The sequence below is a fragment of the Numenius arquata genome, chromosome 6 (genome assembly GCF_964106895.1).
Source record: "Numenius arquata chromosome 6, bNumArq3.hap1.1, whole genome shotgun sequence".
Lineage (NCBI taxonomy): Eukaryota > Metazoa > Chordata > Aves > Charadriiformes > Scolopacidae > Numenius > Numenius arquata.
The window spans coordinates 5591555-5614239 of record NC_133581.1 but is presented as its reverse complement, the minus strand read 5'-3'; the positions used below and the strand labels follow the sequence as shown (position 1 = coordinate 5614239).

Genomic DNA, 22685 nt, shown 5'->3' with positions numbered 1-22685 from the left:
TCCAAAGTTCAGGATATTTAAGGCTTAGACTGTGCAATTCTTTGGCCTTGACCCTCTCCGTGAAGCCCTTAAGCATTCTCACAATATGAATAATAATGACAGTGATCTCTGAAAGATAAGGCTGGCTAATAACACTAAAACTGTTAATATGTAATGAGTCATGCTGAAATGAATGTGCATAAGTTTTCTTTTATTATTTTTGTCACTGGAGCTTAATAATGGGAAGCAGGATTACTGGTTCCATTTCTGACTCGTGGCGGTTTGTCCATAAACCCACCATGTCAATTAAATCCTCTGTATCTCTCCCAGCTGACCCATTTCTAGTATGTGTCCTAGAGTGTATTTCACATCACTCTTCCTTCTGAAGCTTAATAAATACCACAGAATTTTAAGCAAACACTTTTATAACTTTGCATAATTATAAAAGTTTCAAATCTAGTTTTCTTCTTCATGGAGGAGTTATGCCCAGAAGGAACACTGTTCTTCAGGGATTTAGATTGTGCTGTTTACTTTCACAGCTATAATGTGCAGAACGTGTACAGTGAAAGTAAGCTAGAGGCAGCTTGATGTACATCAGAATATCTGAAATGTTGTGTTAACCACATGGACAGAATTTAAAATGAAAAAATGTGTGGTTCTTTTAATGGGCAGGCTTTGTAGCTGCTGCTGTTGCACAGCCTTATTCCCTAGATGCTGAGCGTTATGCAATTGATCTGGCCATGCTTTTCCTCACTGGTCTCATCCATGCATGGCAGAAAACCTGGTAATCTGTAAATTGTGTGGGGGAAAGAGCAGGTTAGAGACTGTCCCTTGTCATTTGATATTTGAGTGCCCCTGCATGTGCCATATATTAGTTTTATTTTCGACCGTGACACGGAGCTATGAGAAAAGAACTCTCTAGAGCATCTTAAAAGACATCTTCTATTAAAGATAGAAAGAGTTAAGCAAAACGCAGATAGTAGATCTTACAGCCAGAGGTAAAAATAATATATATAGGTGTCTCTCATGCTTTAATTGGAAGAGAGGCATAAGAGTGTGGAGCTTAGTTTCCCTTGCAAGAATTTTTTGTGGAAGAGTGCTTGGTGGAGGCTGAATGGGGAAAGCGAAGGTAGGTGGAAAGCATACATCTGTGTCAAAGCTGTGACAAAATGCTTGTAAAATGCCCAGAAAAACAAATGACTGTAACACTTAAGTTTTGCATCATATTCCCTAGAGGTCATAATTTTCCCTGTGAGGAAACAGAAGTGATATTGGAGAAGGTCAGACAGCCACTGTGGTGCTGAAGATGGATGTGATGGCCTCCTGTGCAAGATTAAATTTGTGAAAAGGAAGCAAATCAGGAAATAGGCATGGCACCTAATTAGGCTCCTGCAGAAAGTGATCTGGTATGAGCCCATCTTCTGTCTTTCTGGTGATAGGCAAAAAGGGCATAGTCTATGAGAGCTTTGCCTTCCCTGTCTTCATGGGACAAATCCACCTGAGAAAAGGAAAACTAGAGGAAAAAAGGATCTGAACTTAGGTGTGAATTCACTAATGAGTCGTTGGATAAGGACTGCAGAAAATCCAGCACTCTGGAGTGTCTCAGAAGCGGCTCCCTGTAAATACATACCCTCATGAATTTTACTAAGTAAGGAGTTCTGTGAAGTTGGATTTTCTTTAGTTTAGTTGGGCCCATGTCCAAACCAGCCTGGCCTGTATTTTGACCTAATGAGTACTTGGCTGGGATGCCACCAAGTATATTGCTGGTGCTGCAAGATGTGCGTAAGGATTGATGAGTCCTTATGTGGTGCTCTTTGCCTGGACCAGTCCAGGAGCCCAAGCAGAGTGTATGATCCAGCTGCTCAGCTGGCTTTTGTAGCAGTTAAAGAACTGACTGTGCTTTTTGTAGAGGCTGAGGATGACAATTACTTAAGTTCATATTCAGAATCTACAGTTTGATAGGGATGTTTCATTTTGCCTAAATTGCCCTATTCTTTCCATCAGATCCTTAACTTTTCCTTGTTCAAAAAAACACGAACAACCCAGCAAACCCAACAAGCTGTTTGATACTGCGGGTAAAAGATGTCTATGATGTTCCAACTCCAGAAACAACCTCATTTTAATGTTGGGCAAAGTAATTCTTGCATTCAAACACAGAGAGGTTGTAATTAAGCTTTGTGTACGGATACCTGAGAAGAGATGCTTTTTAAATGTGAACCTCGTACATCATTATTTGTGCAGTTGGCCTGTTGCCCATCAAAGCACTGATTATTTTCTACAACGGCTACTCCAGTTCCTCTGCTTTTTCAGTTTCCTGTTATCTCGCATGGACATCAGCAGTCCCTCTGCCAAATTTCTTAGTAAAATTGTGGCACTCCAGACTCATAGGAAGAGGATTTATCAGCATTGTAGAAGTTAATTGCTTTAGCTAGCATATGGCACTGTCCTTTGAACAGTGGAGATGCAGAAAGTGTGTGAATACTGTTGGAAGTGAATTACTTTGAAAGCTGTTTTGTCTTGGTGGAGAAGTTAAGACGGCTAGTAATGGATTTGATATCTTCGATCTGCTTTTTGAAATGGTCCAAAACTGTGTTACTGAGCTATTCTGAGAGATGCTATACTTTAAAAAGGCTGACTTTTCTGTTTATTTGTTTATATATTTTGCTTATCTTGACCTTTTTGGGTGCATTTACTCATTGAGTTGTTAGCGCTTAGATGCTTGAATATACAATTCCTGAGTAAATTTGTCCTTTGTATCTCATTTTCTTTCACATATGTTTCCCAGAGGAGCTCCTTCAGCCAGATCTATTGAAGGAATAATTATTTCATCAGGATTTAATGTATATCTTGATTGCACTTTGAAGACATTCTCTTGAGAAGTTTTTATCATTTCAACAAGGGATCATAGCATGTAAACAAGGAAATAAACATTATCTTTCATATTAATCAACAAGATGATTAAATAATAACCACAGTTGTTAATTGCTACTTGGAGATAAAAGGTAATGACTGTCTTGAGTTCGACAATGAGAGTACCAACAGGTAGAGACTCTTTTCTGCACAATAAAGCTGCATATAATTTAGAAGACATTATGGTTCTAATGTGCAGCTGCAGCCATGGTGAAGTTGTGCAAGTGTTTGCCTGGTGTCCCATTCCAGGCATATATTTTTATACTGAATAAGGTATTAGCAAGGGAACTTGAGATTTAGGCAGTTAAGTCAGTTCTTATTGCTACCTAAAAACCCGAGGTTCTGTATAAACTCATGCTTGTAGTGTTTTGCTTCACTGTGGGATGCGGTTCCTGCTGGTTTCAGGATGCAGCAGGAGTCAAAAGCTGCTTCTTTCCTCAGAGGCAAAAGTCCAGCTTATCCCTCACAAGGCAGTGGCTTCTGGCTCCCTCTGAGTTTGGAACTAGAGCCTTATTTTTTCATCACATGAGTCTTTGTCTTTTTCTAAATACTGCAGTGTTTGTAGAGAGAGAAGGAAGAACATAGGGGGTCTGCGTCTCTAGAAGCTGATGAAGTAAAAAAGTCTGGGGATTTAACATACAAGTTTGGGAATATAGAACATAGGACTGGGAATTTTGGAGATCTGTATTGCCCCTTGTCCAACTAGCTGTCTGATCTTGACCCAAGTGAGTAGCTTTCCTCCTCAGGTAAAACAAACCAGTTCTTTGTACTGTAACTCATTTGAAACAAATGGTGCTGCTGGAAGAAACTGTGCAGCCTTTTTGCTCTCAGTGTTCATTTTTGCTTCTGGCCTGCCATCAATACAAGCAAAGGAAGTGTCTCCTTCTCTGATCACCTTACTAAGCTGACTCCATCTGAGGCTGCCTGATGACTAGATTCATGGCAAGGTTAGAGGGTTTAGATTTACCCTGACTTAGGTACGCCAGCAAAGCACTGCCTTAGTTTTTCCATATGTCTGTTGCTTATAATACTTCACAGATGCTAGTGCCAGTTTGATCTGGGCTGAAAGACATGATGAAAGTATAAAGTAGCCATTGTATACAGAGACTTTTTGTCGCCACATATTTGTAAACTAATTTGGCCAAAGTGCCTTTATGTTGCAAGCATGGACCAGAGTAATACTTTGTCCCCACAAGACCTGTTGGCATCAGTAGCATGGTCTCAGGTTGCCCACAGATGCTGGCATTGTAACACTTTGACGGTTAAGCCAGAAAAAATGCATTCAAAGTAATGTTAAAAGACAGCATGTTGGATGATTTTATGATATGTATCTGTGGGTGGTCTATCTACTGCCTGTCTCAGGGTTAGATCACATGTGTCTTATTCAGGTGGCAAAGCTCTCCTTGGCTTTGACAGAGCTGAGATTTCACCCTCGCTGCCATCCCCAGTTGCCCAGCATGTGCTCGCTAACACATATATTTGTTCTATTTCATTCTGCATGGTGGGTTTTTTTTTTTTTCCCATGTGGGTTTTGATGTAGAGTCGAGTTTCTGTTTTTGTTTCTTCCTATACTGTTTGGTGTTGCTGATGGGGAACAGCAGAAAACTGATTATGTTCCTATTCTTATTCACAAGGAAGAATGTTACAATTTTAATTGTATGTTTTAATTTTTCCTTCATCTTTTATGTTTTGAAATTCTGCATTTCAAAAGCAGGATCATTATCATTCAGCACATTAAAGCATGTCTTTTTAATAGCTTTCCCTTTTAATGTGAAAGAATGGAATTGAGAAGAAAAACCAATCTGTCTTGAAGGAAATTCTCTGTTATCTAAGGATTTTCAGTGCAGCCAACAAGAGAGGATCTTGAGCTCAGCTGACTTGGAGTGTTATCCTCTGCCTTGACTAACTTGTAGGGTACAAAGAAGCACTTTCATAATGTTATCACCAGCAAAGTCCATCTGGTCCTCCCAGTGACAAGGGGATTATTTCAGCTTTTTATTACGTCAGTGAGATTTTAGCATTTTAGGATTCAGCTGTCAAGCTGTTGGGGGAAAGAGGGGAAAGTTAGATTATAATTGAAACTCTGTTGGGGGAGAAGTTAACTGAATATTTTGCCAGTAATTTTTCTACCCGTATTTCCTTCTATTAGTCTCCTGATGGTTTGTCCTTGTGAAATCAGATTAGAACGCGATGACTTGATTTGTTAAGCAGGCAGTGATGGCAATGAGCATCTGTTTGTCTGGTCCAGATTCCCATTAACACATAGTAACATTGTCCTTTCTTGCTATTACTTTTATACAGAGCAGCACAGAAGCTTAACCTGTCTTCGAAGAGAAAGAAATACCATCCGCCCCTGCCACACACACACGACTTCTCTATTTACGCTACTAACTTTAGTGGCATCCTGCAGCTCTGTCCTCCCCCAGCACCACCATGCCTTCTGAGAGCTGTGTCCAAAATCAAGGACAACCCTGGCATTGGAAAGGTAACTTTGGATTTCAATTTTTTAAAGTAGTAGTTTTCTAGATGAATTTTAGCAGGGTTGGAAGCTTCCAGCCTAGTACAGGGTTGGATAGACTCAAGGGACAGGCCTTGGGATAGAGAAATAGCCACAACTGCTGGAATGTGCCTGAGAGCTGTTATCACCTGTTGGCTTTGGAAAGAGTTGGCAGCCTCAGAGCAGATTCAGTGCTAGAGTGTTGGCTTCCTTGAAGCTAGTTAACGTCACCGACAACAACATTGGCAAAGGTTGGTTTGTCTTTCCCTCTGTTAAAGCAAGAGACAAATTTTCCTTTGGCATCACTGGTCCAAAACCAATGCACGTGCAGGCTTCACCGTGGGCAGACAGAAGTGATCTGTGCGTTGCCAGCAAGGCTCAGCTCCTGATGCTGTCTGTCGGCTTGAGGTTAAAGAGATACGTCTTGGTGGGCTTTGTTACCCTCTGCTTCACATGTCGTTGTAAATCGGGAGTATGGAAATGCGGTAGCAGGAGAGAAATAGATGCCTCTCCAACTTAAGAAACACAGCACCTTTGAAATTGTAAAATTTGCGCTAATTTTATTTAAAATTAATTGAAATACAACCCAATTATTTAGAGCTTTATTCATATTTATAACTGTTTAATCACCCACACAGCAGAGTCTGAATACTTATTTACATAGGTTACAAGAGATTAGCTTTTGAAGATAGAATTGAAGTATGTAATGTGCACAGGAGAGCTAAAATATGCACCTTGAGTAACCGTACAAATCAGCATTAACATAACGAGATTGTCAGCCTAAATGCCTATAGCTGACACTGTTGCTCACTCTGTATTTCTTAAGCCAGTGAGTCTGTGCTAAATTGAAAACAAAGGAGTAATTGCGGCTATTTTAAGCAGGTGGAAAATGTGGTTTCTTCTCCTGGTTTTCCAGTGTGTTAGAAAAGAGGATGTAGTATTAAATGGTGGAATACAGCAAACCTGGCACAGTGATTTAGAGATTCCCAGGTGGAAGAGGGTTTGCTAAGGAACAACCTTTCTATATGTGTGTTTTAGCAGAGGCCATTTATTGTGCCTGCCTCTTTTCTGTGAGGCTTAGCACTTGGCTGCAGCACCAGGAATAACAGGGAGCATGGCATTTCTGAGGCTCTTTGCCTTAGGAAGACCTTTAAAGCACGTTTGTATCTCCTTGTGCTGGCAGCTCAATAAAACTGTCTTTGCACCTCCTTACACTTGTGTGCCTGCATTTATGTGGAGCTAAGAGACTTGAGCTTTTTTCCTACTCTTTGAGGATGGCCGGTGGAGCTTATCAGCATGACTTTGTGCCTCCTGGAAAGGTCTGGTTTATTGGGTGTCTTCAAACAGATCAACAAAGATCTAATAAAGATCATTATCCCAGATGGCAGGAGATTATATGCCTTCGATCGTGTGGTCTACCTACTTTCTTCATTAGTGAGCACAGCTGAGGGCTTTCAAAGGAAGATCTCTACCAAAATTCCAAGGCACATGGCAGGACCTTGAGCAGCTCTGCTGCTCAGCTGTGTGAGCTTCTCCAACATGGGATATATATATGTACATATTTCTCTCCTGCTTGGCACACCACACCAAGAATTTCCAGACTTTATGGATCAACAAGCTGCTGTTCACCCTCAGACATCTCTGTTGTTTAGCTCTCAGCTGAAAACATCATTGAAGATGCTATTTCTTTGGGCCCAGGGCTCCAGTTGTGTCCTTCTTGCCATGTACTTGGAGACCACAATTTGGAAGGTTCGTGTATTGGAGCAGAGAATAGCTCTCTGATAATTGAGTCAACCTTTTAGTTCTTGAGTTAAGATATAGAGCATCCAAATGGTGATGGGATGTGCTAATTGCTAGTTTTAATGCTCCTCATTATGAGGATGGATATTATAACAACTGAGAGAAGAATAAGCAAACACTGGCAGATGTGCTGTGGTCCTCTGTGAACTTCAGTCCCTCTTTTTGTAACAGCTTTTTACTTTACACTCCTCCTGGTTGTCTTTTTCCATGGCTTTTTCTTGCAGCCTATCCAATAATAACGACAAGATACGCATAGGGGACAGAATCAGTGGTGGATTCTGGAGTCACTTTTTCCTACCGCAGCATCTGTGGCTGTGGCTGGTGCTCTCCTTGGTTTGTGTGATTGCTCCCATGTCAGCGATGTCCCTCACCCTATTATTAATGAGTGGTTATGGTGGGTTAAGCAATTGGTGGGGCAGCCTTTTCCCTCCTCATCTCCTGGCTTGCTGCTGTTTTGTCTTTCATGGTTAGTTATGATACGGAGGACTGCTTCCTTGCTGGTTTCTACTGTACAGACCAGAATGTAGCAGTGTTGGTGGGCTGCCTAATTCCCACCTAACTTCACCTTACTAAGCTGAGAATGACCCATCGAGGACCAGTCCTTATTCTCCTCAAGGGGTTGAGTTCTCTGAGCACGGATAGCTTGACATGTTTCAATTCCCTTCTTGTCAAATGGTTTCTTTCAGAGCAGGACAGGATTCCATAGAGAAACATGTCTTTTCTTACTGTGAAGGGGCTGAAGAGAAAATTTAAGGAGAAGGGTATAGGTTGTGTTAGAATGAAAAATAGAGTAACAAACTGAAAACCCATGAAGTGTCCAAGATACTTCAATGAGAGCAATGTGGCTCACTTTACGAAGAGCTGAATCATATGGCAACTGTGTGGAAATTTCCTTTATTTTAAGTAAGGCTTGAATACTATAGTGAGTATTTATTACCTGTAGTGACACACTCTGGGTAGTCCCATTTCTTTTGTAAATCTGCTGAAAGATTAGAGCAAAGTACATGTTGAAACATTTACAATGACCAATTTAAGTGGCTTTCTGTATTTCCCCTGTGATGGTAATTCTTAACGTTTTCCCACCCCACTGACACTCAGGGTTGTCTTTTAGCTGGTATTTAATGTTACAAGAGACACAGGAACAGAATATGGAAAATGTGTTGTCACTTTGGGGTCAAAAGGGAAAAAAGGGTTCCGGAGGGAATTTAGAAGTATATTGTCATAAGGCTGACTTTCAGACCAGGCAACCAGGCAGAGTGGTTGAAACAATAATAAAAATAGAAATTAACAGGCGAGGATTAATGGGATATAGTAGGGATCAGTTGATGAAGCTTTTACAGGTGGAAAGCATATGTTAGTGTTCTGTGGAAGAGTCAGCGAGCATTTGAATAGGGTTGATGTGGCTGATAGAGTGTATTTGGATTTTTGAAAAAGCTTTTGACAAGTTCCCTGACCTAGGTTTCTTAAAAAAACCCCTAAGCTGTCATGTATTCTCTAGTGGTTTAATAACTGATGGGAAACAAGAGGGCAAATTTCACACTGGAGCAAAGTTAGCAGTGGTGCCATATGGAGGTCCATGCTGTTCCATGCCTTCCTAAATGGTTTGGATGAGGTGGTGAAGCTGCGTATTCAGAGTAGCCAAAGCTAAAACTGACTGTGAAGACTTGCAAAAAGATCTCATGTCACTGAAGTTACTGGGTAGATAAAGAGGCAGATGAATTTTAGTATTGATTAACGCAGGGTAACGCGCATAAGAAGAGGAGCTCTAACTATGCATGCACAAATGATAAGCTGTAAGGAAATCAGGCATGACCATGACCCATTTTACCAGCCATCATGGAAGCGCTTCTAAAGAAATGCTTTATTGACTGTTTAGGAGGCAAGAAGATTAAGCATCTTTAGTTATCTAACAGTACGTGATACAAATATAAGTTCCTCTTCAGGCTCATAATGCTTAAATAACAGGCACTCATTGATGTTTTGTTCTTTACTGGCCTTCTTCCTTGAGGTAATATCTTTAAAGAAGTTTAATAGAGGATAGTAACAACTGAAGAAGTGTAAAGATTTCACCTCCTCCCCCGTGTATGTATATCTCTAAATTACCTTCTCAGAGGAGAGCTGTGGCTGTGGCAGAATGAGGGGAGACCTTGATCCTAAGACTCCAGCACGCAAGAGGCAGCAGCTATATGTGTTTTGCTGCTGGTACAGAGCTGGACCCCAGTAAGCCTAAACCTTTAGAAAAAAGACCTCACCAAACAAATTAAACCCCTTGCCTGGAATTTTAACTTCCTTATTTGATGTGCACTTTTCAAAGCTGACCTACCATGATTAATTATTGTCTTTTTCTGCCAAAGAAACTCCCTGTGGCTAAAGCACTAATTCAGTGGAGGGCTTCCCCATGCATTTAAGTCCTTTTCATTGGTTTCAAAGTTAAACGCATGAGTAAGAATTATTCTGAATTGGAGTAAGACACAGTTGAATCTAAGGAACTGATTAAATTGAGCATAGGCAGCATCAAGACTATTGTGGGTGTTTCTGTGGTGACTAGAACTGGAATTAGTCTGGCTGACGGGTCCTGTCCCTGTTTGTGGGACCTTGTCTTGAACTTGTGAGCTCAGTTGACAATTGGGGAAGGGAAGAGGCTTGAATTCTTGTTTTCAGCTGTATGACTATAGCAAAGGCAGTAGCTGTGCTTTGTCAGAACTGCTGCAGGAGTCAGGAACGTGAAAAGACTGTGTTGGCCAGTTCTTGCACTTGAACTCAGTTATTGATTATTTGAGCCCAAGACTGAAATTTGTTCTTAGTCTCACATCACCATCTCCATGCATATCATACAGTTCTGCTGTGGTGAAATTGCTGTATGGCTTTTTATGGTTGAATACACTTGTTGTTAGAGACTTGCTACAGCAGAGAGCCTATATGTGTCTTTTGCAATTTCTATTTATAATTTCTCATTGTTTCAAGTACTCTCTTGAAAGGTGGGAAATAAATGTCTTTTTAATTTCTTTTACATTTCACAAATACCAATTTTTCTCCTTACAATAATTTTATCAGGAGTGTATGGACATGTTGTGTGATACAAATCTTTAATTAAGCCTTTTGCTTGATTTTCTTTACTAAGAGTGCAAAATGTATAACATTCTTACGGGTGCTTGCAGGGTTTGCCCATGTTCAGGAATACCAAGCAGGGAAAAGTGTGGTGGGTTGTGTGTGTTTGTGGTTTTTTTGTTTTGTTTTTTTTTTTTTTTTTTTTTTAATTTAGAACTGTAGGTCTGTCTGGGACTGGTTTTTCGTATAATCAACAATAATCAAATTATCATGCACAAAGGAAAATCCCACTACCAATGCAAACTGGATACTGAAAGGAATTTTGCTCACTACTGGTAAATGTTATGTAGCAAATTTCATACCTTTTTCTTGAATGTGCCAAAAACATCAGAGTCCAAATCATTTAGCTGAAACCTACTTAAAAGGCAATGATCCAGTACAGTGTGATTCTTGTAGCTGAATCATTTTTGTGGTCTCTCTGGGTGTTATTAAATTTAATGTCAGAGTAGTAGGAAAGACGTCTGAAAGCCATTTAATATTGTCACTGGAAAGAAGTTAGATTATGCTCAATTTCTGACATTAATGTGCTACTTAAGATAATTTATCATATTGTGGTATTAAAAAAGACATCCTTTTTACAGTGGCTGCTGTGTAGCATTCTAATTTGCTATTTTTCTTTAGCATGGTAGGAAGCCTTTTTCATGCAAAATGTTTTTTCTGGGGTTCTATTCAGCTCATGCTTTATAATACTGCATCACTTACAACAGCAACTTTAAGTGCTTGTCTCTCCCAAGGATCCTGTCAATTTTTTATGTTAGAATGACAGAATCCTCCTATGTGAGACGATTGAAGTGGAGCGTTTAAAGAGAACCTGAATTGTCAGACGTGTTTCTTGGACAGGTATATTCATATTGGTCTCCATTTATGTGTTTTAGACATTTACTTTCATTTATGCTTTACTAAGCCATAGCTAAGGTACTGCTAATATGATTTACTGATCATGCAGGGTTTTCTTAAGTGTGCTGTATGTCCCATTCACTGGTTCTTACGATGGTTTGATGACGGATAACAAATAGGTACTTAATTTTGTCATCTTTATTGCTGCTTGTTTCCTAATGACTAGAATGTTAGTTCTGATATAAATCATGTATCATACTAAGTGCTCTCCTATCCATGTATGTAGTCCCGTATCATCTAAGGTGCATACATCCTTGCTGAAATCCTTTGAACTGCTTAAACAAAAAAGTGGAAAAATTAGATAAAAATACACAATTTCTTCCACTTTGTTTTCACCTTTAAAAATGAAATAGTTTTCTTCGTCTCCTGGGAGTAGAGAATCAATTCTTCTTTAATAGACTACAATACAGAAGTGATTTTTTTTTTTTTTTTTATGTTCTCCCAGGGGAGCTAGATGGTCTATGTTAGCATGGCAATTTTGCATATAAATTTGCCATCCATTGGTAGTGGCAGTATATGAAAGGCTTCTAAGAACTACCCACAGTAAACCAATTTAGCAAGGGTTATATATCTGTCAGTTACAATTAAATCCATGAAAAATATTGGCTCTGAACTAGGACTTTGGTAATTTGATTTACACTGTATTTGGAAAAATAAGTGATTTCATTGGAAAGTGGTCTTTATTCAACTGAATGTGAATTCTTTGTAATTTCTTGCTGAGAAATCTTAATTCAGAATGGTGGGTGTCTAAACATAATTATTTAATTAACCTGCTGTTATACACCATTTTGTGAACATTGGACAAAATTAACTTCCTGACTGTATGATGTCTGTCAAAGATGTGTGTTTCCGGGGAATATTTAGTGTCCATTCAAATTTGATATAATGACATTTATTGCTAAAGACCAAATTGCTTGTTCATTTAGGGATTATGATACTGCTGTAACACAGAATATGACCAGCATTTTTAGAATGGATTCCAGTATAGTGCCAGCACTTTCCCAAAATACGGACAGATACAGTCAGAATTTATTTTTGTTAAAAAGGCTTGAGCGCATGTATTCTAAAATTTTACATGCTTTTTAATTCATTCTTTCTATTTTTTTCTTTCTCGTTCTGTATAATTTGAAACTTGACAACTATATAAGCATCAAATGTTAACAAAACATCACTATAAACGCATCAACACTGCACATCCATTGATTTCAAAGGAGGGTACCATATGTTACAGTTATGCCTGTGCTAACATACTTGGCTGGGTCAGGGTCTTAATTTCCTCAGCATGCAAAATGCCATGGAGTCTAGTCATTACTTAGTGAATTAGTGGAGTCTTCTCTGTCTACGTGTCTGCCCCAAATTAAACCGCATGGAGTATTTGGCACTCTTTGCTCCACTGAAAGATGAATGACCAACTTTCTGAGATATATTTAGGTCTTTTTGTATTCATCATCTAAAACATGTAGTAGAGGTTCGTGATAGTCTTGGGAACAGAATCCAAATAATCTGGTTCTTTAAGTGTGAGACTGTCTGTCCCCTTCGTCTGGTCCCAGAGTTGATAGCCTTTCCATCTCTTTTAATTACAGAGTAATAATCAATGTGAAACTGACTGTCTCAGTCTCCTGGATGTTTCTGTCTAAAATTATGTAGGATTGTGTCATTCTCTCTGTTATCACTGGCTCTCTTCTCTACAAATTCAGCCTTGGACGTGATTTCTTCTGGGACACAATGCATGCCTCACTGGTCTTGGAGGAGTTTTGTGTTCATTGATGCATGGCTTTGCCGTAGCTCCATTCAATTCAGCGTATCCAAAATATATGGTCTGTATTAGACAAAACTGCTAGCTTGCCTCTGGCCATCAGTCTCACGTTCATGTCAGAGAGTTGCTTTGAAATTTGGGTTTCACGGCTTTTTGGTCTGTCTCTTGCTTTTTCCCAACCTGCTTTCTGACACTGACATACACTTCATGTTTAGCACTATCTTGACCGTTCCTGCAACCAGCCCGTTATTTTGTTTGCTGCGACTCCCCTGTCAGGTTAGAATTGTTTAGGTCAGAATTGTTAAGTATGCATCTATATATCTATATTTGACTTTCATAAGGGTTCAAGATGTCACGGTCTAGAGTTTTGGCTCAGGCTCCAACAAATCACTGATATTTGAGTGTACTGTACAGTTCTGTGGCTCTCTAGTGGTCTCATCAGATGTTTCTAAAGTTGTATGGGGTTTAGCCCCATAGTCCTCCACATGGCCATTATCCTCCATACAGGGGACTTCCTCCACCCCCTCCCCATTTTATTCAGAAATCTGCCCGTTGCCAGTTTGTCTCCTTTAAAATTCTTTATGCACTCATAAAAGTGTGGTATGACTTTTGTTATTATGCTACAGCATCCATCCACTGGGTTTGCCCTCACATATCTGGAGCAAATGAATTCTAGCTTGCAGGCTTTTGCTTTTATAGACTTTCTTTTCCCTGACTTCCACTGTAGGCTGACAGGCAAATAAACTTTAAAAAAAGAAAAATAAAATTCCTTGATGGCTATGAATCTCTGTCCCATCCTTGCCAGTGAAGGTTGAAATTGCACCCACTGTTGTGGTGGTTGGGTGGGCCTCTGACCTTACGCCACCCATTTCTGGGGCTTTTCCAAATTATCTGCTTGTTTATTGACTTTTTAAAATTCTTTATCTTTTAATGGCATATTCAGGATGTATTTGCCATCTTCTTTTCCCAAACACTTTTGATTTTAATAGGGTTTCCTTCAGCAATTTTGCTGACCTCTTGGTTCCTGCAGAAACATGAATTAGGAAAGTTCAGCAGCTGAGAGTTAACCCCCAGTGTACAAAACTCACCAGATTAGTGTCAGTTAATTAATGAGATACTTCAGTGGTTGGCATGATTTAGGCTGTCTTCAGGCACTGAGAAAAATATTAACGATGTGCAAGTATTGTGATGTTTGTGGTTTTTTTTATTTGCAGAAATTGAACTCAAATACAAATCTATCCTCTTTTTTTCTATCAACATCCTCATTAAAATGGAGCCTCTATCCAATATTTAATGTCTGTATGAATATCTATGTAAAAATCCTTGTATCCTTGATAATGATAATCTTCCACTTGTAATTCTTTTTCTTGTTCTACACCTTTCTGTGACATTGAAGAAGAAATATACGAAAGGGGGGCAAAAAAATGAGTCATTAAGAATCCCCAGTTCTAGCAGGAAGGATCACCTCCATCACAGGAAGGATGTGACCCACCTTAGGTCTCCTTAAGGAGTCTAAAAGTGGTCAGGGCAGAGGTGCCCTGAGCCTGAGATGAATTTTCTGGAATTGCCATATTTGTGTTTTCTTTCCTTTTTTGTTTTCTTTCTCTCCTTCCCTCCCTACTCCTTCTACCCCCACCAGTCCTTTTAGCTTTCTCTCCCCCTCCTCCCCGCCACACCAGTCCTGTTCTTATTCTTTCAGAACTGCCTTATTCTTCCATTTCTTCATTAATTTTCTTCTAAATTCCTTATCTCGTGCTTTCTTTGCTTTGTACAAGCGTTACCAGTAGCTGCTACCGCTGCAGTTGGAACTGACCACCAGAAAGCTGGCCATAGTGTTGAATAACTCCCCCCACACCCCACAGAGGGTGTGATCCTGAGTGGACTTGAAATTAGTGTTATTGCACTTAATTCTAGTCATTCATTTTCATGAGCAAATAAAAGCATTAGAGTGCAGTGCAGGTATTGCTGCTGTGCTCCCCAGTTATGGGCCAAAGCTACTTTAAAATTTGCAGTTTCCCATGTTTTCTTGAATCCTTCCCTCGCTGCAGGCCCTTGTATCTGGATGATTTCCTGCACTGCACGTTGCTGTCTCTACAGGTGAGCAGGCCTTTTGCATGAGAACTAGATAAAGAGACCCAGGAGGAGACGCAGTTAAGTTGATCCTTAAGGCAGGAAGCACGCTGGCTCTACGGTACGCTGCTTTTTCTGCAGTAGAAAACTTTCATCCCAGAAGAGTACAGGGATGAACTTCGGAGCTGAGAATAAAAAGCTGTCACTTGAGATTGGTCCTGAAATGCAGGGGGCAAGAGGTGTAAGAAGTAAAAATAGTGTAACACCAAACCTTTCTTTTATGTACTTGAAGCGTGTGCGTGCAGCCAGGATCTGCCTGCGCTTGGTTTTTGCTCTTGCAAAGGGATACGTTTCAGTAATCTTTGTCCTTGGTCGTACTTTCATGAGCATTTCTGCTTCATTTCCGAGTGAAGTCAGAGTCTGGCTCAGTCATCGTGAATGAGTGTGACACATTATTACCCTACAGGTTCTGGTAGGCATCACTTAACGGATAGATTTAGTGGGCAGAAAAACTAAATCCGAAATCAGTGTTTTTCTGCTCTGCAAATCAGCTTTTATACACAAAACACTAAAAGAGGAACTCCCTTGAGCTGCTTTTCTCTTCCCCTCCCGTTTTTCTTGAAAGCTTACTTCCACTGTAAAGGTGAAGATGACCCTTGAGGCCCGTTAACGTTTCGGATCTGATCCATTATGAGAAGCTATTTGTATCTTTCTGCTTCAGAGAGGGGGTCTCAAAAAGCTGATTTGACATGCAAGGTTTTTGTGGGGGTGAAGCCATCTTTGTGTTAGGGAGAGCAACGCTCTGATGGAGGTAACTTACTCTTTAGGTCAGGAGCAAACCAATTTTCCTCTTATCCAAGCTCTGGCTGCTATAATCTAATAATAGGTGGAGGAGAGAACAGAAAGGACTGTTTAGAGAAGTGCTTTGAAAGCTGGATATATTTTAAAATTCATTTTAATCAAGTGACCCTGAAGTGGGCATTTGTACTTATATATATATTTAGGTTTGTTTGTAGTTTGTTGGTTTTTCTTTCCCTGAGGGAGGTTATTTTTCTGAGCACCTTGGTAGCATGTCAAGGTTGAGCTAGCAGGCTAATGCACAAAGCTGGCTTCATGGAGCTTTTATGGGGAAACAGCCTTGAGTGTATCACCTCTGATGTGCTTGGCTTTTGAAGCAGCTGTTTCATTTATTCTAAGGTTCGCTCATTTTCTGGGAGTGCATTTTCATATTCATATCACTGTGAAAGGGGAAAGAAAAGAAAGCATTGGAACTGGGAGACTGCTTGAGTCAATAGGTGGAAGAATTTGCTGCTATCTTTGCTGGAGTCTCCTCCAGCGTATATTGGGATGGGATCGGTTTTTTCTTAACCCATTGTTTAGAAAAAAAATGTTGGAAAAGCTTTTATAGCCATTTTCTGGAAAATACTTTCTGTGAGGATGCTTGAGTAGCTGTGCAGGGATGTCAGTGTGCAGCTTAGCTCCTGTAGAAAGTAGGAGCTGGAAAAATGAAACAGTTGAGGACCTGCATGAAATCTTCAGATTACCAACCCTCCCCAGCTGGGAAGGGCAGGGACAGTTGGGGATGGGGCTTCCTGCTGCACCCACCCATCTGCTGTGGGTGATCCTGGCTCGGACACTACGTTTCACCTGCACCCACTGGGTGTTGGTGTGTTTGCCATCACCTTGTCAGCTCGCCTGGTACGAAGGGCACTCCTAGAGGGTGGCTCAGCCTACTCTGGTCTCTGTTCGTTGCCTGCATTTCCCACGCTGTGCTTTGCTGAAGTGGTTTTTGAGCTTTGGTTCCTCTTTGTCGTTATTTCTCTGGATACAGGAGTGATGGGGAAGTGCTGGCTGCAAAGTGCATTTTTTTTTTTTTTTTTTTTTTTTTGTAAAAACACAAATGACGTGTCAGTGTAATAAGCGCACACCATTTTATCGAAAACATGTTCTTAGAACATAGTAAATAGGAGTCAAATTGTTCTGGTGGATTTAAGGTTAAATTTAGCAAGAAAAAGTTACTGCAAAGGAGGGTCGTTCTTTATCAGAGATGGATGCTTTCCAACCTGGCTTCCCCATGCAACATCCAGCACAGAGCTAGAGGTGGGCCTGACTCAGATCAGCAAGCGACTGCATACTCTCTCTGTTTGGAGGGTTCATCCGGTGATTTGCAGCAGAGGGGTCGCTATCTATCCCTCTCCTTCCAAATCAGGTGCAGGGGCTGTAAAAGGAGTGGGTGTTTTGTGAGTCAGTAGCTGCCTTGCAGACTCATGGGTGCTCTGAGGAGTACAGGTGTAATCTGTTCCTGCGCTGCTGCCTGCGGTGAATTACAGCCATGGAGACTCTTCACCCAGTGAAACTAAATGGTCGACACTGGTGTTGCGAAAGTGGTCTGGTAGTTGGATAAGGAGATAATGCCGCTGTTCAGCTTGTTATTGAAACATTTCATGCTGGCCATGGAAAGTCACTCTGGCCAAGCATTGCTTTTCTCTGAAGTTTGATCTGCTGAGCAGTGCAGAATTGAAGATTGGCAAAGTGATTCACTGCGCCTGTAATAGTCATTTACTTCAGCGCAAGGTGTATAAAACATGCTGTTTCTGACCTGGGAACATTTCATAAGGATAAATGGTCCTAAGTGGGTGTGAGGCAGTATTTCACAGTTTTTCAGGGTGAGAGTATGATTTCCAGGAAGCTTAAAAGAAGCAGGTGTGCAGCCTTTGCTGAACTTTAGTGAGACCCAGTCACTTGGCTTCCATAAGCTGCTTTGGAAATCACAGCCAACATGTCTGAGCTCTCGAGAAATGCTGTCTTAAAATGCCACGTGTAGTAAATTGGCATTTGCAATGCTGCAATAGAAATGCACTTTGTGAGTGGTCTCTTTTCAAGTTTTTTGACCTTCTAATGCTTTTTTTTTTCTTCCCTACTTTCCCATTAAATCTGCAACTAACCACCAAAGAGCCTAGCAATGACAGCATAAAGGCATCTGTCTGGGAAGACTATAAGAGAAGCACTTTTTTATTAGAAGAACATGAACCAGGAATTGAAAGTTTCTAGATTTAGTTCAGTTTGAATGCATGAGCTGTTTGAGCCCTGGGTTGTTCAGGCTGATTTTCAGAGTGGATCAGTTTATGCTTTTGGTCACATTATGTACTTGAAAGGTAGAAGAGTAGAGTTTCCTTTTCTTTGGGCATGGTATTACACCTACAGTGGATTATACCTGCAGATCAGACATTTATAAATTGAAATGGTAAAACTGGAACAGAGTCAACTGAAGAGACAAAGTGCACCTTTAAAAGCTAGTTCAGTGAAGACCCCAGGGTGGTAACCAGGCTGGAAAATCTGGCTCTGTTTTTGTCCCACGGTTGTTCTGACACACCTAAATATTACAAATGAATGTGTCATAGCAGGGGGAGTGGGCTTGGGAGGAATGCTTTGCATTTGTTTATCTGTAGCTGGGAACTCAAGTTGTTGCTTTCTTCTGAATCTTGCAGGTGAAAGTGATGGTAAGGATTTGTCCCTCTCAAGGAGCACATGAAACATCTGAATCCATGTCCTTCCTAAAGGTAGACCCGCGAAAAAAGCAAATCACATTTTATGATCCAGCGGCAAGTGGGCCTTCCAATGCAGGTCACAGGAGAGGAGTTGTTGCTGTCCCAAAGATGTTTGCCTTTGATGCGGTTTTCCCCCAGGATGCTTCGCAGGTACCGGAGTCCCTCGCATAAACCTCCTGAGTCTTCTCATGGCTACTGCATTTGATTGCCTTAAGAGTTCTTTCTGTTTCTGGGGAATTTCATTTGAATGAGTTGCCTTAATACCTGGAAAAAACATGGTAATTAATAGATAAGAGGGTAAATTCTTACATTTTCAGTTTAGTCAAGATGTGAAATTAAGGCGTAATAGCTGGGGAGATGGATTTGCAGACTAAATTATCTTCCTGTATTTTCTCTTGTTAGAGAAAACACACAGCCAATTTGAAAAACACTTTTCCATCCAGTTAGGTTTTAACCTGTTTGATGTCACTGAAATAAAGTCCTTCCCCACTGCTTTCAATGGCAAATGAACATGTGCTTAACGTTAAACTAAATACTGTTGTTCGGAGAAGAGATGCAACAAACCCTATGGGATTGCTGTACTGAAACAGTTAGGAAGCTTTTATATTTTCCTCGCCTTTTCCACTTTGTTTATAGCGTGTTTTTGACTGATTATTTTGTCTTGATGGTGGTGCTGACGGTGCATGCATTTCTCTTGCCCGGCAAAAAAAAAAGAAGGGTATATTTGTACAATAGTAGCCCTAGACCTGACAACTAGTACACAGACAGGATGGCTGGTATTTGAGAGGACTGTGGGCTGCAGTATATTCAGTGAGATTGGACACCTGAATGCCCTTCTGGGAAAAGTCTTGGGTTCAGAAAAAAAAAAATTCTAAACAACTTTAAAAAGAGGAAAAAAAAAAAAAGGCAGAATATGAAGATCTGCTTCAAGTTGAACTGGAAAAAATTGGGGTTTGATGAAAGAAAAATAAAACACAAAACATCCAAGGTGAAAAGGGTATATTAATGTTGAGAAAACATAACAAGATGCAGTTCCAAATCCCACCCTCGGATCTTCTCCTAGGATTTTGTTTAATTTTTTTGGGTCCTCAACTAGAGATATGAAAATATCTATGAGGTCCAAGTTCTAGCCAAGAGCTTAAAGATGGAGAATAATCTCCCCCACAGATCAGTGCCTAAAGCAATGGCAGCCACGCCAGGAGGCTGGGTTTAAGATTCTGCATAAGCTCAAATGGCATCTTTGTGCAGAAATACACAAGAGTTATCTCAACATTAGTCCAGAACTGGAAGTGGCTTACTTTTTTCCATAGAATTGTAGAATTGTATAGGTTGGAAGGGACCTTTCAGATCGTCTAGTCCAACCATCAACCTAACACTGACAAAAACCCTCACTAAACCATATCTCTAAGCACTATGTCGACCTGTCATTTAAATACTGCCAGGGATGGTGACTCAACCACTTCCCTGGGCAGCCTGTTCCAATGCTTAATAACCTTTTCAGTGTAAAAATTTTTCCTAATACCCAATTTAAACATCCCCTGGCACAACTTCAGGCTGTTTCCTTGTCAGCCCTGCTGCAAGGTGCCCTGTCACAGCCTGCTTCTCTGCTGGCTTTGGCACCAGTCTTTCAGGCTGTTGACCCCTGGTTTGGCCTAGGCTCTTTCAGGTCCTTGTGGTGGGCCTGTTGGGGTGGCCTGTTTGTGGTGTTTCTGGGTGATGTTGGCCAGCACGGCCACTTTTGTGTAGACGTCGTTGCTCGAGGCAAGCTTGCTGCCATGCCACCTGCAAACAGAGCCTTATCATTTCACTGTAGTTACATATTTACACCAACCCCCCCCCCTGCCCCCAGTCGCCGTACTTAATAGATATCTTATAGTATATTTGAAACCTTCACTGACATGGATAAACTGGTTTTAGTACACTCAAATATTTTAGCAAGTTTTCCTCACTGATGGTGATGTTCCCCCTGGAAGAGGAAAATGTGATACTGTGAAACCTTATTCAGGGATCTTAATGCATTTTCTCCAGTATAACCGTCTATTTTAATTCCTGTGAGCGCTCTTCAGTCGTTTAATTTCAGTTGCTACTGTTGCTGAATAGCCTTGGCTAAGCTATTATACCAGCAGGAAGCCTGGTTGGATGCCATTCAGTTTGCTACATTAGTCATAGAATCAATATTCCAAGAGAATTGGTTTAATAGAATTGAGAACTATTTTAGGCTGTAGAAGCATATTTTATTATTTTTTAAGATAGCATAGTTACTAAAATAATAGGACCGATGCCATAAAAATGGGGAGAATATTACGCCTCAAAAATATTGAGTCATTCATTTCATTACAGAGGAATGGTAAAAAACATAGCAGTATGTGCTCCTTTACTTATTTGTCTAATCTTTCTTTCAGGCTGAGGTATGCTCTGGAACAGTAGCAGAAGTAATCCAGTCTGTTGTGAATGGTGCAGATGGTTGCATATTTTGCTTTGGTCATGTCAAGCTTGGTGAGCTCCCAAATTCGTTACAGTTAATTACTATGTCAGTCTGGTAATTACATGCTGTCAGCTCCTGGAACAATAAACCTGGAGTATATGAATAGATTAGAATTTCTTTTTAATTAGCTTTGCAAACTTATCACGGTTTATTTCTACACTGGGATTGTAAATTTTAATTTGAAAAGGTAAAACGTAATATCAGATTAGTTTATTCAAGAACAAGTTTATATAGATACATTGTGATGAAAATTAAAAGATCAGAGATGTTTTTAACGTTAATTTGCTGTGGGTCTGAGTTACAAAAATTGCAAAACAATAAATAGGAATGGATTAATAATTAAATACTTTGCATTTTTGCATCTGTTTTTTCGTATTATCGGTGCGGCACTTGGCATTGCATGTAGTATACAGTGGTGATGTGAAGAGGATGCTGTCTTTTACAAGAAAGGTGAATTAAGTTCATCTTTGTCTTTTCATTCTAGGAAAATCTTTTACAATGATTGGGAAGGATAACTCCACACAAAGCCTTGGTATCATCCCCTGTGCAATTTCTTGGCTCTTCAAATTAATCAATGAACGTAAAGAAAAAACTGGGACTCGGTTCTCCATTAGAGTATCTGCTGTGGAGATCAGTGGCAAAGATGAAAACCTTAAGGATTTGTTAGCTGAAGTAGCCACTGGCAGCCTTCAGGATGGCCAGTCTCCCGGGGTTTATCTGAGAGAAGATCCAATATGTGGAACCCAGGTATAATGGATATCACAACATAGATTTTTCTGAGCCTTTTTTCTGCTTTTTATTTCCTTTTATCTGACAGCAACTACAACAACTTTTAAGACAGTAAAAAAAATTTATTGCTTTTAATTTATAAGCCCTTCTCCCATGGTGTACATATTTGTTTCTTTTAGTGCCCTAGAGATTTAACCAGTTTGGAAAAAAGAAAAAAAAAATTGCCCCTTTGCTAATAAGTCATTTTCTTGTTTATATTCAAGCTTCAAAACCAAAGTGAGCTAAGGGCCCCAACAGCAGAGAAAGCTGCGTTTTTCCTTGATGCTGCAATTGCTGCCAGAAGTACCAGCAAACCTGAATGCGAGGAGGAAGATAGGAGGAATTCACATATGCTTTTTACTCTTCACATATACCAGTATCGCATGGAGAAAAGTGGAAAAGGAGGAAGTATGAATCTTCTTACCCTGTTGTTTATTTTTAAATGACGTGGGTTTGAGTTAGTTTAAACAATAATATGCAATAAACTTAAAAAGAAAAAAATTAAGTGAACCCTCAAGCCAGTCACCTTTAACTTTGGTGGCTGTGGCTAATATTTGGTTTCCTTACCCTTAATATTTAATTTGGTCATTATCCCATGCTGTATTCATTATTTTCCTTATTTGAATACATTTTGAATACTAAGTTTGGCTTGAGTCCATGCAAGCACGTGATGTACAACTGTTTTTCCCCTTTTTGTTTTAGTGTCTGGAGGACGCAGCCGTTTGCATCTCATTGATCTAGGGAGCTGTGAAAAAGTGCTGAGCAAGAGCCGAGATGGAGGAGGCTCTCTGTGTCTGTCTCTCTCTGCCCTGGGCAATGTAATTTTGGCCTTAATTAATGGTGCTAAGCATGTGCCATACAAGTAAG

General features: G+C 40.2%; 1 protein-coding gene across 1 annotated transcript in view; it reads left to right on the top strand.

Annotated features, from left to right (window-relative positions):
• KIF26A (kinesin family member 26A) overlaps positions 1–22685 on the top strand; it is a 105838-nt gene that overhangs the window by 70886 nt on the left and 12267 nt on the right. The window contains exons 6-11 of the mRNA XM_074148811.1: positions 5191–5374; positions 18506–18715; positions 20968–21061; positions 21535–21797; positions 22043–22226; positions 22521–22680. Of these exons, the coding sequence (XP_074004912.1) occupies positions 5191–5374; positions 18506–18715; positions 20968–21061; positions 21535–21797; positions 22043–22226; positions 22521–22680 (1095 nt within the window). The remainder of the gene's footprint in view (positions 1–5190; positions 5375–18505; positions 18716–20967; positions 21062–21534; positions 21798–22042; positions 22227–22520; positions 22681–22685) is intronic.